At 41.8% G+C, this 16,185-nt stretch overlaps 1 protein-coding gene across 1 annotated transcript; it reads left to right on the top strand.

Moving 5' to 3' along the window:
• Positions 1 to 6,498: 6,498 nt before the first annotated feature.
• Positions 6,499 to 15,756, top strand: LOC140562385 (uncharacterized). The gene is made up of 3 exons (XM_072687998.1): positions 6,499 to 7,155; positions 9,191 to 9,341; positions 9,802 to 15,756. Exons 1-3 carry the CDS (start codon positions 6,499 to 6,501, stop codon positions 15,660 to 15,662), a joined length of 6,669 nt encoding a protein of 2,222 aa, XP_072544099.1. The 3' UTR covers positions 15,663 to 15,756.
• The last annotated feature ends 429 nt before the right edge of the window (positions 15,757 to 16,185 follow it).

The following is a 16,185-nucleotide window of genomic DNA, read 5'->3' as shown; positions in this document are numbered from 1 at the left end:
CGCCAGAGGGCGCGCGCGCGCCGTCAAAGTAAGGCACGCGCGTTTCTCAGAAAACCTCAGAAAAGCTTTAGCTGAGCTTTATTTACCCTCAGAGAGATCACACAGACCTATAAATATCATATACTTATATTATACATTTATATCCTAATGTCGAAACCTAAACACACCTCCTCAAAGGAGATTATGAGTGAAGCTGTGGAGTTTTCTGAGCTTTACATGTGAAGATGTTCACAGAGAAAAGAGAAGAGTCTGAACAAGGATGAAGGGTCGGAGTGAACGAGGCGGTGTGTGTGTGTGTGTGTGTGTGTGTGTGTAGATTGGATTTATGGTGAGCAAGCTAAAGGTGAGACTATTGTTCTGTTGAAATCTAGCTGGATGGCTATTTCCTTATGAGACAGAAGTGGGTGTATATGTGTGTGTGTGTGTGTGTGTGTGTGTGTAAGCTTTCCAGTTTGAGTGTAAATCTTTATCTAGAGATATTTCTGACTTGTGTGAGTGTGCTGTGTATTTTGTAAGTAGGCCTAACTGTACTTTACTACGTAGTCAGTCTTAATAAGCAGCATTAGTACTGTAAGCACGTGTTACTGAACCTGGATACTTATATTCTTACTTACAATACTTCCAAAACCTCTGAGGAATTATATTATTGAGATGGAAATAAAGTCATTTACAGTGGATCGGTGTTTAAAGCCTCAAAAGGTTTTTACCTGACATGGATAATAATACATTGATCCGCTTGAAACTTCTATGATTTCAGATTTTCAGGTAATGTCTTGAATTAGACATGTATTTCAAATCTGTCCATGACAGAAAGGTACATATAGGGCACAAAAAAGGCAAAATACACCCCAAATAATACTTATTTGATCAAATCACTAAACACCTAATATCACACACACACACACACACATTTATATACTATACATATATACTGTCAAACAGTCAATAAACTTGAATTGAATTTAGTACTGTTTTCACTATCCACCAATATTATCAACCTTACTTAACTAACGGAACCTAAAACTAACCCTAGCCTCACTGGTTATTTTGTGTAGTAAATAAAAGGACTGTAATTTGTGTTGTAAAAATCATCGCTGTGAAAAAAAAAACAGTTATGCCAGAATGCTCTTAATTAATTTGGTAACATCTCAATGACTGTACTGTGCAGTAAATAATAATAATGAAAAAAAAACAGTTGAATTCATATTTAACTAAAAAAATGTCTTAGTTATGCCTATTAAAATGCATTTTATGTAAGTCTTCTTAATATTCATGACAATGAATCTCATGAGTCAAAAGAGTTTTCTCTTTTTGTTGTGCCAGTCTGTCAATTCGCTGTGTATGTTCATTTAGTTTTTGTTAACACATTCAATTAAAAGAATGCTATTGCGAAACGATCATGTAATACTGTAATGTTATATACTGCTTTACTGTTTATTATGCACTCCAGTGTGTTTAAACTCTTGATCCTTCTTGCCTTTCAGATTAGCAGGCTGGCATGGTGTGGGGTTGGAGGGCAGTGCGGTCGGGAATTCCAGTGGAAGAGCGGTCAGGACCCGGAGCAGCAGGGAGCCGAGCAGGAGGAAGTGTTTTGCCAGGAGTCAACCCTGGGCTTGGAATCTCTGCTTCCTCCCTCAACTATCACCCTCCCCCCTCCACCCCCAAAGGAAAAAAAAAACAACAACTCTGGAAAAACTTGGAATTCTCTGTCCGCCATGTCATGGGCTGAGTTTTCAGCTTAACACCCCGTGCATCCATTTACAGGGGTCGGCCACTCATAGGGTCACCAGTAGAGAATGAAAGAGAGAGACACAGTAAAGCAGGTTGGCTAGTGGGGGAGGAATAATGTCATTTGATGTTTTGAGCGTGTGTGTGTGTGTGTGTGCGCACGTGCACGTTTCAAATATCAAACATATCCCTTATTTCATCCTAGATGTGTCCCGGATAGTTTCCCAGTAAGAGAGTGCTCAGGGATCTGGAGCCGGCGCCGAGACAGCAGTGAAGGGTTAAATATAGACACACACACACACTGACACACACACATACACACATTCTGTCCAGATATGGCAGTACTGCAGAGCTTAGGAATAAAAGCACTCAGACTCTGGTTTAACATGTTTGTGTGTGTAGGAATTGTAAATTTCTAATTGTGACTAATCAATTATTTCACTTACATCTCTCTCTCTCTCTCTCTGTGTTTCTCTCTCTTTACCATGCAGTCTCTTATCAGTGATGGTAAAGGGGCTTGCTCTGCTGGATGTTTGGCATTCCTCCTCTCCGTTTTGTTTTGGGAATGATTCAGACTCGGCAGGAGACCACACCGGCATTCCAGACTTCTTCAATTCCTGCAGGTCCAACATTCTTTCCCTATGTATACACACTTATGGAACATGTGCACATTCCCACTCATCATTGCTCCCTCGGGTGGTTGGGTAGTGGTTGTTGTTTGATCTTTCTCAACTTTACACCAACCGTATACCAGGCGCTAGTTAATCTCTGAGTGTGAGTGCCTGTGTGCGAAGGCCCTCCAACCTGCTTGTCCTATGGGTCCAGTTAAAATCCATAAAACCAGTATAACACAACATGACACTCCTTCCTAATTGATGTGGACTAATGTTACCGCACACTGGAACACACGGCACATCCAAGAACTCAAAACACACCGCTGTGTTTTGTACAAAAACTCAATTTGAACCTATAAACTCCGACCACAGTCTTTCCAACAGTCATTACCATCAGACATTACACAGCTTACAATGTTGTTAATACTGCCCAGCAAGCATTCACTTAGTTAATCCCGCACAAACCAAGCCAGCCCCAGGTCATGTTAGAGAATTTAAGTAGTTCGTTTTTTTTTTTGTTTTTTTTAAGTCAGTCCATTAAGTAATGTAGCTACACAGCCAAACTAGTGAGCTAATATCTCAAACATACACAAGCCCAGTGAGCTAATCCAATCACAGAATGTGAAGTTCAAATCAGAGCTTCCACACAGTAATCTGATGCTCAACACCAGGATATAATGAAACATGTGCGTCCCAAGTGTGCTTTTACTTACCAAGATATCACACTGTCAATATTACCACATGTCATAAAAAGCTATTGACTAAACCACAAATTGACTGAAACAGTATCAGCATGGAAACCATTTACCAGTCCCAAACCAAACAAGGAAAAGCACACACTAAAGACACAACCTCAACATCATTATGTAACTCAAGCAAGTTAAAATTGACTCACCCTATAAATAAACTATTATAAGGGAGGTCTGAGCTTTTCTGATGCCCAAAAAAAACCCCACATTTTGTTAAATTCCAGTAAACAGAAGGGATCAATAAATGGTTAGCAGACTAGCGCTTACATTGAGATCCCCTTGCATCCCTTCTTGGCCCTAATGAGCATCAGAGCTCACCTTGTTTATAATTCTGGCCAGTGAACAGTCAAGTACTCAAGGCCCCCTGCACTTAAGCCCAGATAATTTGCCCACGCCTGTGTATTTGTGTTGTTTGCTTAAAATAAGAGGTAATAATCAGTGTGACACTTATTATATACTATAATAAATAATAATATTATATAATACATAAAAAGTTTGCTAACAAAACATTTAAAGGGCCATATCATGGTGAGTTTCCTCACTTCTCTGAAATAAGAGTTTGACATAGTAGTCAAGGCAAGTTTCAAAGGCACATTGGATCACAACAATCACTATTTTAAATTCATTGTTTTTGTAATGTCACAAAAATCTATGCATCACATCTACATCCACCTGTTCAGCCTTGCAGCAGTTAATCCCCACCCCTTCAGGCCGATGATATAAGCAGTGTTTCAGTCCGTATTGCTTTTGGAATGAGACACAATCCAGAGCAGCCGGTCGGAACTCATGAAGAAATCATTCATATGTCTTAAATAACGACACTGAACCACACAGATGAAAGAAAAATAAAATAAATAAGATTCTATGGGCTCTTCAAGTGAGACATCTTTATTACTTTCACTATGTTTACTTTTCTTTTTATCACATTTGAAAGTGCTCATGTTGTTGCATGTTGTACCCATAATCAAACATAAGCTAAACCCTCCAGCTAACACAAAACACACACACACGCTGCTGTGTCCTTATCCTTATTAAGCATGCACAATGAGATTAGGCAAAGACCCAGTAGCCACCTGGGCCTAAAACACAGAAACAAAGTGAGTGTGCCAGTGTGACAGAAGCACTTATATAATTCTGCTTATTGTTCAAATGTATCGCTTTACACCAGTCTGAACTGGCCAGGACTCAAGTCATGTACTGGGTCCGTGTATTCATCTCTGTTTATTTATAGATGAATACACATATAGTGGCATGCACACTATAATAGAGACTGACTAAAATTCCCACAACAGCTTTTATTTCTGACCCTGCTCTACACTCAGAAACCCAGGAACACACATGCACAAGTGTTTTGTTTTTTTTATACACAGACACACCTATTCTGTGAAGAGGGCTCTCCTCAGTGTAGCTGGGATTAGTAGTGAGCAAAGATTAAGCAAATTAATTCTGAAGCCATCGCCCAGAATAACTCAGTCTCCAGCACGGAGCTCCACAGCACAACATGAGAGACCAATCGCTCTACCCATCCCGACTTTCTACTCAAGATGGGAAAACTTGTGAGTGTAAAAATACTTCTCGAGTGTGTTTCCTTTGAACAGATATGCCAGCTCTGCGTTAGACTAGATTGTCTTATTTTACCAGATAGCTGCAGTAGTTGTCCAGCTAAGTTGTCCGAGTCTTATAATCCAGTGCACGAGGGGGAGTGTTAGTGGGCTACATAACCTTTTTTAAAAAGGAGAAGCTGTGGGTGTTTTTTCTGGCAAAATTTGGAACTTCCAAGATATGTAGTTTTTAAAAAATTGCCATAACTAATGTATTGAGGAGATTAAGGTATCATAATAACATAAATCAAATTTTAAAATAATATATTGACAGAAGAAAACTTAGAAGAAAATATGCAAATGTGTAAATGACTGAATCACATGACAGTAGGAATCAGTACTATGCAGTTCAGGTGGATATTAGAGGAAGTATTGTGGCTGTCTAGGTTTTTCCATTTTTCCCCACATCGACTGCATAACACGGCAGCTTTTCTTTTCATGGGGTCAGAATTTATGATGAAAAAACCATCAGAAAGGATCCAAAAGTATTTGGAATAAAACCTCTTTACATTAACCTTAAAATAAAAGATGATAATGGTTTTGAATGGCCTTCTCCTGTAAAGTAACCCTTTTGAAGATTAACTAAATGATGTCCTATGCATCCCTATGGTTTCCTTTTCCCTCATCTATATCTTTAAAATAGATTCCTTTGGATTTACCTGCATTTCTATTAGAACTGTTAGCACTCAAGGGAGAAATGCTAATTTAATAAGTCACTGATTTCAACAATTTGACCTGAGATAGATTTTGGTTTCATTTATATTCAGTTCAGGTAATTCTTGCTGTTGCTGTGGACAGAAGTTGAAGGCAAGTCACAGACTAACTCTAAATATTTGGACATATGTTTGTCTAACTTGATGTCGTGACGGTTAATCTAGCAAGGTGGAACAGTAAACAACACCTGCCGTCAAAGATGCTGTACGTTCTGTCAGTCTGCAACGTCATGTTAATAAACAAGGGCCCTTCTGTTTAGCATTACTCGTACCTGTGTGTGTTATGTGGGGAATCTTGATGGTATCGTTGCTGTGGGAACAAAAACTTGTATCTCCAAATAGCAAAAACCTTTCTAATGTCTAATGGTTTCATTGAAGTTCCATGAAGCTTTTCTACTGGTCCATTCATTAGTACATTTTGACCCAATGTAAACAACTGCCAGCTTTAAATGTCAACATGTTTTTTTACATGTTCAAATGTTTGTGGACACCCCTTCTAATAAATGCTTGCGGCTTACGCTGTTAAAAGTAGGTTAAAAGAGGTTCTTTAATTTGAAACTGTGGAGAAACCTGTTAAGGTGCTTTGAGGAAACTTTAGAAGTAAAAGGTTCCTTCACAGTTTCAAACTGAAGAACCTCCGACAGTTCCTCAATGCACACACATCTTGTCTAGTTCCTGTAGAGAGTAGACACTGCCAGTAGCAGATAATCATGAACCTCTTGGCACCATGCCTAATGCAATGCCTGGACTAGAGGGGTATGAAGCCCCCCAGCATTGAGCTACTAAGTGGAACTGTGTTCTCTGGAATGATGGTGCTCCATTCAATGCTCTGAAATCTGGTAGAAAGCCTTGCCTGGACTGCAGAGACAGTTACTCCAACAGAAGGATAAACACTTTTTTTTTTTTAAATACTCTTGACCCCTAATACCCCTTTGGCAGAAACAATGAATTAGCAAGTGTCCCAATACTTTTGGCCATATAGTGTGTTGGTTTATGATTATGTACTTTTCATAGCTGTTTCATAACTGTTCAGACAACCCTGTTTTCTCTCTCCCTTTACATCCCTCCTTTTATGTCCTGTTACAGTAAGATTATGAACGAAGCTCCAGCAGTGAGGAAAGCCCCTCCACAGGCCCAGTCTTCTGGCAGCATTCATACCTTGATGACATCCCGTCAACCATACATGAGTGAGCCTATTGCCTCGAAGCGAGTGTGCTTCTACAAAAGCGGTGATGCGCAGTTCAGCGGTTTACCGGTGGTCATCAACAGCCGCACTTTCAAAACCTTTGAGGGACTGTTGGACAGTCTGTCAAAGCGCGTGCCACTGCCCTTCGGAGTCCGCACTATCACCACACCGCGTGGCCATACTACAGTCCGTTCCCTTGACCAGCTGCACCACGGACATTCATACATCTGCTCGGACAAGCGCACAGTGAAGCCCATAGACCTGGAGCGGGCGCGGCGCAAACCACCGCCATGGTACAATGCCCGGCCGGTCAGCAGCAGGCGGCTGGCCCGACAGCGGCAGAGCCCTGGCCCACGCAGTGCTCGCAGGGCCAGACGTAATGAACACGCTGCCCTGCTACACACGCCCAAGCGGCTGGTGGTGTTCCGCAATGGAGATCCAGAAGTGAAGCATACGCTTTTGCTGCAGAAAAGGACCACACACTCTTTTGAGGCACTACTGGGCCTCGTGTCTGAGGTCATGCGCTTTCCTGTGTTGAAGCTGCACACACCAGATGGAAGAAGAGTAAGAATTCCTTCACTATTTCATATTTTTTGAAGCTCTTGTTGGCTTGCCCTGCCTTGTAATGCAGTGAAGGTACTGAAGATCCAGGCTACCACAGTTTCAGGTATTCCCAATGGCGACAATTCCAGTGGATTCGCCATTGACATGGACATTTAGTTATGACTAGGCCTAATCATCGTCTGGGAACATGGAATATAGAGACTATAAAGTTTCTCCAACAAAGGATAAACTAATAATACCCTTGATTTTGGCAGAAATTAATGAGCAGGTGTCCCAATATTTTTGTCCATATTGTGAATATGTACTATGAACATCAGTATAATAAGAACTGCAATTGGACAAAATTGCTGTGTGGTCAGAGGTTTACATGTCTAAACTGTTTAGTCTACTAGTCTAGGCCTAAACCTTGCCACAGCAGAACCTTCAAATTGGTGAAGATTTCTTTAAACCTTTAAAAGGCGTTTCACACACTTTTACAAAAATGACACCTTTCTTCTATGGCACTAGAAGAACGTAAGAACGTAGACCCTGAAATTGACTGGGAAACTGACCTCTCATTGGCTTTCCACAAACATTGAGCGAATGCTGTCTAAAGTTTGTTGAAGCACAATGAAGTTCTACTTCTAATCCACTGCTTCGGTGACTTGATGCTTTCTACCACTGTTTCTGCCATCTTAGCTGTACCCGTACAATAATATGGCAATCTAGGAAAGAGATCCATCTATTATTGTATAAACTGCTGTATTCATTTTGTTGTAGCTATGGGTGGGAATGTCACTGCCTTTTTTTGGCCTTGGGTTATAAATTAGTTCTAACAGGAAACATCTCTGCCCTTGACTTTGGAGGGTTTGTCTAGGTAACCATATCATTGTGTCTATTGTGTTTATTGTGCTCTCCTGCTTTAAATAAGTTTTAGGCTTTTATAGTTTCTATAAGCATAAATAACACAGAGGGGCTTGAAGAAGACCCGTCACCTTTCAGCATTAAGCCTCTTTACCACCTCATCCTATTATACTGCACTGCATATCCTGAGAGAGTGTCTGAAAGGTGTGATCAGAAATACTCTGGGACAGACATGCGTTTAACAAGTGCAGCAAAATAGGGGAGAAAACGACTGTCGAAAAGGTAATAGAGGTAATAAACAAAGCTCCTTCACACCAAGGCATTCAACAGGGGTGTACTCTGGCTAAAACATTTTAAGTTGTGAAACAAATGAACATTTGCATAAAGGCACATTTTGCATCTATAGGCTTATTGTTTCAACATTGTTTCAACATGTGTTTGAAGCTTGAGCATCAGCCTAGTCATAGTGTCTGCTGTCACTGTTAAAGGACAGTCCTTGACAAGTGCTTTTGGGACACTAATATGAAAAAAAAACTATAAAATTTGTTTGTTTCGTTTTGCATGATTTTTTCCTTTTGTTCCAAATGTGGTTTTCCTTAGTGTGGTCCATAAACTGCTTGTTTAGGACTGTGAGATAGTTTTGTATATAACATATAAGCAGAATGCTTCTGATTTGCCCTGAAACTGCTGATAAAGGCTTAGTACACCAGGCCATCTATATCTAAGACCTTCATCCACTTCAACTATTACAAATCTTTTCATTTATCAAATCTAGCAATCAAATATTAATAAGCATGAGAATAGCAATAGCATAAAATACTACAGCTTTTGGTAAACAGTGGCTTGGCTGAGGCAAGGAAGGGGAACTATAGAAATTTGGGCTGGAGTTCCAGGAGGCTTCAAGCTGATGGGACCCAAAGCCAGCCCCCTCCTTGCCAGGCAGAGGTTGAGCATTATTGGGCCATTAGGAAGAGCAGGGGTGGTGGTGGGGTGTGATTTTTTGTCATGAGAAGAAGAGGGGAGAGGAGCGGTTTATAGTGGGCATGGTCCTTCTCCCGAACTTTAAGTTTTTACATAACTCTATATAAACAATGCAGAATAGACAATACACAATCATACAAGTGGTAGGTCTATCATTTAAGCTATGTTTAATTGAATTAATTGAAAAATATATATATTTTATGTATTGTAGGTGGATGGCCTTCCTGCTCTCATCTTGTGTTCGGGGGTACTGGTAGCGTCTGGACGTGAGTCTTTTAGAAAGGGAAATTATGATGTTCAGAAACCCTCTGCTCCAACTTGGCTACCAGCGAAAAGTGTGGGATGGCTGCATCCTGTTTCTCGTAAGTTGAAAACATTCTGTCCATTTTCAATACTGTTGGATCAGCAATGTGTAATTCTATGCAGATTACAATTAGAAATGCCTTTCTGTGAAAGCTATGTGAAATTGACAAATTCCTGGTTTAATTTCATACTTACTTAGTTGCTCTACTGTCTCATGCTTCTAATGCTCTACTGGCCTGTATATTTGTGTAGCTGTCGATGGTTGAGATTATCCGAGGGAATTCACAGAGGCTCTGATAATTCCATTAATACCTACCATGACCTACATCTTGTAACATGCATCATAACTGGTTCAGTTATTCTTTCTAATCCCAGTCTTCACCCTCTCTTTCTCTCCCTCTCAATGCTTTCATGTTGTTCCGGCCTTGCTAATCAACTGTCGCATCTGATACTGGTAAACTGCTGTCTCCTATTTTGTGTCTGTGTTAATTTATTAACCAACGATGAACAATGCTGTAGGGAAAAAGAAATCCATAACCAGCAGCACCAGATCTCGTCCTTTCTCACCATCTTCAGAGCGTTACATTGTGAATCAAATACACAACAGTTTTGCAGGAAGTGCATACGACTGTCCAAGTAACCCTACTGGTTCTGTAGAAATGGAGACCGGTCAGATGCTAGACTCTGTTGCTGAGACGGACACAATTGCCTGCATGGATGGTGATGGTGAAGTCCACATGCCCACTGAGGATGACATAGAGAAGTCTTTTCGGGTTAACCAAGACGGCAGCATGACTGTGGAGATGAAGGTGCGTCTAACCATAAAAGAAGAGGAGACGATTCATTGGACAACCACACTTAGTCGCTCCAGTGTGGCCAATCAGCTGAAGACGGAATCACATCCTGATATAGGTGCAACCTTGTCTGACAACATTCTCCCTGATCTTGACCCTGTGGCCTCTGAAGAACATGCTTTTTCTAAGGAAAGTACTGATGAGATGCAGGAAGGTAGGGTGGAGGATATCACCAGTGTGAAAGAGTCCCTCCAATCCCTTCCTTCTACCCCTGGGTGGCGCAAAGTTCAGCAGAAACAATCTATTGGCAGTACTATGAAAGTTACGGAAACTGAGATCCAGGAAAACCTGCTGGGATCATATGCCTATAGGGAAGAGACAAGTAACGGGGAGATGAAGCAGGAGCACTGCATGGTACGGCAGTGCAGAAGTCGTCCTGTACCTAAACCCCGCATCAACCTGCCCTCCGACCTGCAGTCTAATACCTATAAGTCAGCAGAGATTCTGCAACTGCAGGACAATGGGCAGGAGGTCCATGAGACAATGGTCCACATCTATGAACAGCAGTCCTGCCAAGAAAGTCTCTTTGCCAACACACAGCTCTGCATGCAGGGCATGGGCACCTACGGTTCAGCCAGCGGTCGACCAGCATCGTCAGATACTTTATTGCCTGCATCCTCTGAAAATACTCTGCACTCTTCAAGTGGGGACTTTGAGTCTGAGCCCAGGACCTTGGGTACTTATGGCTCACTCAAAGAACAAGAAAAAATCAAATCAGTGTTTCACATATGCCAAAAAAACTCCTCTAAAAAAATCAGAAGCAAAACGTCTAGAATGTTTACTCCAGTCACTGAATTTCCTAAAGCTTCAGAAACCAGGATAATCTCAACAGCTGACACTAGCAAGAGGAGAAAGCCAGTTAGAGTGATTGTGAAAAAGAATCATATTTTCCAAATTCCCACTCCTGAACAAAAGAGAAAAGATAATACCAGTAACATGTTCAAAGAAATGAAGAAAATTAGAGCTGATATGTTCAGCCAAGCTGGAACAATGAGACATACTGAGCATTACCGGACAAAAGCTGTTCACAAGCTTCTAAAAAGAAGAAACAATCAAGCTGATCATAGAAGATTTCTACCTTCCAAGTTACACAATCCTGTTCAGCTGACAGTGGAAAGTCCAAAGGGAATATCAGCTGGGAAAGAGCAGTGTAGTACTGAAATGAATCCTGTTCAGGCAAACGTGTTCTTTAAGAAACGGAATGAAAATTCATCCTCACCAAAGAAAGACTTGCTTCGCGCATCAACCAATAAATGTCCACTAACACGGCAGACGTCTATGCATGAGGAGCGCAATTTTCCGAGAGAGACACGAGAGCTTAGTGAAAGCATATCCCTTCCTGCTCTGCATTCGTCTTCGTCGGTCTTCAATGAATATGTTGAACTCTGGCTACAGAGGAGTGAACCTGACCAAGAACAGGTGCCGTCTCCCCATACAGAACTACAGGAAAGCACAACCTTCCTGACACCTCTGGAGCGACAGCCCTCCCGCAGAAGTTCAGAGACAACCTGTGGAACTATGGGTGCTACAGACACATCACAGCAGGATCTTCCATGTTATGTTTTACAATATAGTACTTCATCTCCCAGAAACGTATCTCCAACCAAAACATCAGTGGAGGAGATAATCACTTCTGCAAAGGCAAAGGTAAATAGTCCCACTCCAGAACGAATCTCATTGCCCAGAGATTCCTCACAAGAGAGCACATCCCTGTCTAACAGAGATATGAAAGTGGACATAACTAGCCAACTCCAAACAGAAACAAAGTTATGTCAAGAAGGTAGTACAGAGCAAATACCAGTACCAACAAATCCCTCTCTGAAAAATACATATAATAAAAAGGTTTCTTTAGAGGACAGTTTGTTGCTGAATGACATTTCGTCTGAAAAAACAATAACACAAACCGTTTCTCAAGGAGATACTTTACTGCCAAGAAATGCTTATGAAAAAAGCAACCATGCTACCTCAGATAATGACTCTGCATCAGAAAAATCATCTCTAGACTTATCAAATCAGGAAATAATGCCAATCCCCAAAAATACGACAACGTCTTTCCATTCAAAAGATTCAAGTTTAGAAACAAACACTGATACAGCTTTGAGGAAAATGTCCACAGGTAATGATCATGACAGACAGAAGCCTATACCTGAAAAGACTCTTCTACCTAACCAAGCTTCTGTAGAAGAAATACCCAAAAACAACACTCTGACCAAGGCATCACTATTTGACTATCAACATGAGGAGGAAATGTCACTTTCTACAAAGGTTACTTCTGACAAGACCAGGCCAGGACCAAGACATTCAGCACTGATTAAGGTATCTGAGCCTAAAAGAATCTTGTTGAGCACAAAGCAAGTAAAGAGTGATGCAATAAAAACAAGTGAAATTAACATCACCCCACAGGTTGACACTGCAGATGCCCAGATAAAATCCCCTGCAGAAAAAGCATATACAGTCAAAATGGCAGTGAGGCCAGATATGAGGCATGTTCTAGAAGAGCTCTGTCATTCCATTCAGTCACTCCGTGAAGTGACACAGCAGAAGCGGCGGTCTTGTTTGGAGAAATCCAACAGTATGCCAGACTTCTCCTCACACCTGGCCTCTACATTCGGCTCTTCTTCTCGAGTACTCCTGGCCTTCCTCTCAGTTATGACTCTGAAGGATGGTCTGGCCAATCTGAACACATGTCGCCCAGCTGAGGACAACCTGAGCTGCTCTGAGGCCTTGCTTATGCTTCAGTCACTTAAGGAGATGGCAGCAATGGAGGATGCGGAGATGCTGAGGGCCAGTCTAAATACTCTCCAAAGCTCAACATCAGCTCAACTGCTGCAGAGTTGGAGAGGTTTCCAAGAACTGAGCAATATGTCCAGGAGTCACAGTGTCACACTGGGTTCCTTAAGGAGCGGCTCAGGCTCTGAGGAAGAGGCAATTCAAGGACTCATGGAGTATCTAGGTGTTCCTGACAGGGTTAGAGAGGAGCTAGCTGCTCTTTGCCCTCAGGAGGAGGAGAGCATCAGAAGTGATCAGGAGGAGGAATTAGAAATGCTGAGTGAGTCACTGCCAGAGGCGAAGATGAATGGATTTACAGAATCATTTATGAGGGAAAAAACAACCAGCTTCCATGACCCCATGCTTGAAGAAGATGTGAACATGCATGTTAAATCTGTCATTGAAAAAAGTGAAGATTGTGACAGTCCAGGTGTCTGTATCACACATGCATTGGCAGGTGCTAGAAAAGATAGCGTGGAAACTGACAAACATGACCAGGAATTCTCCCCAGAAAAGCAGGCTGATGTGTGCAAGGCCGTGTCTTCTCATGAGCTTCCCATCTTGGAAGAAGAGCAACAAAGAACAGAGGACAGAGGAGCAGAGCCCGTGAGACATAAGAAGCAACAGGAAACAGACGCCAGACCACCAAGTAATGTGAAAGAGCATGAAGCAATGGAGGAGAAGGCAGCATGCAAAGAGTGTGGTGCCAAGACAACTTACATTATGGAAGAGAATCCTAAACATCTTAGGGTACCAGATAGTGATGAAGCAAGTGAAGTAGCAAGAAAGGAGGCGGATACAAACAGACTCGGTGAAGATGGGGTTACAGAAATGGAACCCAAATCACTTGAGTCACCAAGTAGCAGTGAAGATAAAATGAACACCTCTGAAGAAGATAAATACAGCTTAGGGGAGGAAGAGGAAAGCTGTGATGAAGAACTTATGAGCTTTTCTGAAGACCAGGCTAGTGATAAAGAAGAAAATCTTCAAACAAATCCAAACTCAGGAAGTGGTGCAGACCAAATGCCATGCACTATGACAGCACAGGTGATTCAAACACAAAGCCAACTCCACAATAAAGCAGACTGTGTGGAGAAGCACCCCGAACCACCTGAAATGCAAGCTACCTTGCTTGCTATTCCCATAGAATCACATATAAAAGAGGATATGACACAACATGACACAGAACAGCAACAAGTCATCTATGAGGAAAAAAACATTTCCTCCAAGGAGGAGCAAGTGGTCTTGGAAGCACCAGAATGCTATACAATTTACCAGGAACATTTTGTGGAGGACAAGGAATATGGTCCAGGAGAAGCTGTAGAATATGAAGTAAAAAGAAGGAGAAATTCAGTGGCAGAGCTCATCAGTACCCTGGAGTTTGTTACACAAAGGGTCAGCAAAAAACCCAAGAAATCCGCCAACAAACCCTTGGACCACAACGAAGTACCAGAAATTTTAGACACTGGTAACGTAACCAATGTCTCTTTAATCTTAAGTGATCAAGACATAATGGAGGACCAATCTAGGGTCCAAACACATGACAAAAGTGACATCCAGCAAGTCTCAGAAGAATCACCAAGGATGATCAGGACAATTAAGCAATCACACAAGGACCTGTCTTCAGAACCCCTCTCGTCTTCGTTAGCATTCAGCTACGATTCCCGGAGCAGCTCTCTGGCACAAGATCCAGAAGGAAGCATTCAGGGTAACAGAGTAAAGTCAATCCGGGAGATGTTTCTAGCTAAAAGCAACACTCGAACCCAGAATGGGCAGAGGCACCTGCACAGTCGAAATTCTGACATGTCTGATTACCAGGCTGAATCCACTGATGACAGTGGAGGAAACCGCTCCCAGACATCACCAGAAACATCCAGTGGAGAGGATGACACTAATCGGCTAACTATCGCCAAGGGTTTTGTCAGAAGGACCATTGAGCGGCTCTATGGAAGAGGTAATTCAAATAGTACGGGACCAGACGATAGGAGACCTCTATCTGCTTCCAAAGAGAAGAAAAGAGAAGGTCCTGGAAAGGCCAACGTAACTACTCTGGCTTCCTTCCACGAAGCCCGAACACGGGTAAGGACTGACTTGTCGTACTTTAATGCCACAAGCTCAATTGATGTCTTAAATGAGCCCACTCACTGCGTCACTTTGAATGCCCAAGTGGGACCTGAAGATGCCGTCCTCATAGACAAAGGTCGCTGGTTGCTTCGTGAAAACCAACCAACTGATGAATCCTCTCAAGAACTACAAGAACCTCAGAGGAGAGTGGAACAGAATACAGTCATATTAGTTGACCCTGAGAAGGATGCTATAAAAGAAGATGTTCCATATTCGTTATTTTGCCCAGCTTCTCCTCATAGTGTCCTTCCTTCCACTGACCTTGAGGAACTGTCTGGACCGACAGAACAAAAGTTTACCTATTTCAATCTTCCAAATGCAAGTGACTCTGAGCTGGAGCCAGAAGGACGAAAAGCTGATTCCCCACCAAAAAGGGAGGCTAAGGTGGCCCCTATAACACAGTCACCCAAGTCCTGGGCTGAAAAAAATAGCCTTCTACCTGCCTTCAACCCACCAGTCATTAAAAGAGCAGATAATAAGGTGCACCCATTCTTAGAAGCTATAACACCTCCTGTGGTTACCCAGCCAGCCAGGGGACAGGGTGCAAAAACAGAGGTCGCAAGGTGCTCTGCAGAACCTGATGTCCTGGAGATGCTCTTCTTATTTTGTGGACAACACTGTCCTATACTGTGATTTAAACATTTATGATGATATATAAGCTACTCTGTAAACCAGGAGGAATTCCTAACAACCAATTAAATTAATTAATTAATAATAAATCACATATACGTGATTTACATACCCGATTAGCATAATAGATTTTTGAAAGAAAACAGCTGCTGAAGGTGCTGGAAGATGATAATATGAACCACCTTGATATTGGAAGCACAGCTGTTGGTTACTGATTAGCACTTAAGGTGAAAGAACATGAATTATTTAGTGCCTAATCTCTCAACGCACCACTCAGCTGTCAATCATGCAGTGCTTAAAGTGTCCAAAAATTTTATGGAAAACATTGAATAAATCCTACACCTTATTATGTTTTGGAGATCATTTTAGCCACAGTCCACCTTCTCACTTGCACCTGCAATTCAACGGAGAGTAACCCATGAGTGTACTATATTTCTATTGCAGAGTAAAGAGAGGTCTGTTTGACCACTTCAAGGCCGTCCTGTGCATTACGGTAATCTCATTTTGACCAAAAGCTTTAAAGTGC

The sequence above is a fragment of the Salminus brasiliensis genome, chromosome 9, assembly GCF_030463535.1.
Source record: "Salminus brasiliensis chromosome 9, fSalBra1.hap2, whole genome shotgun sequence".
Classification (NCBI taxonomy): Eukaryota; Metazoa; Chordata; class Actinopteri; order Characiformes; family Bryconidae; genus Salminus; species Salminus brasiliensis.
This window is presented reverse-complemented; position numbering and strand designations above follow the sequence as displayed.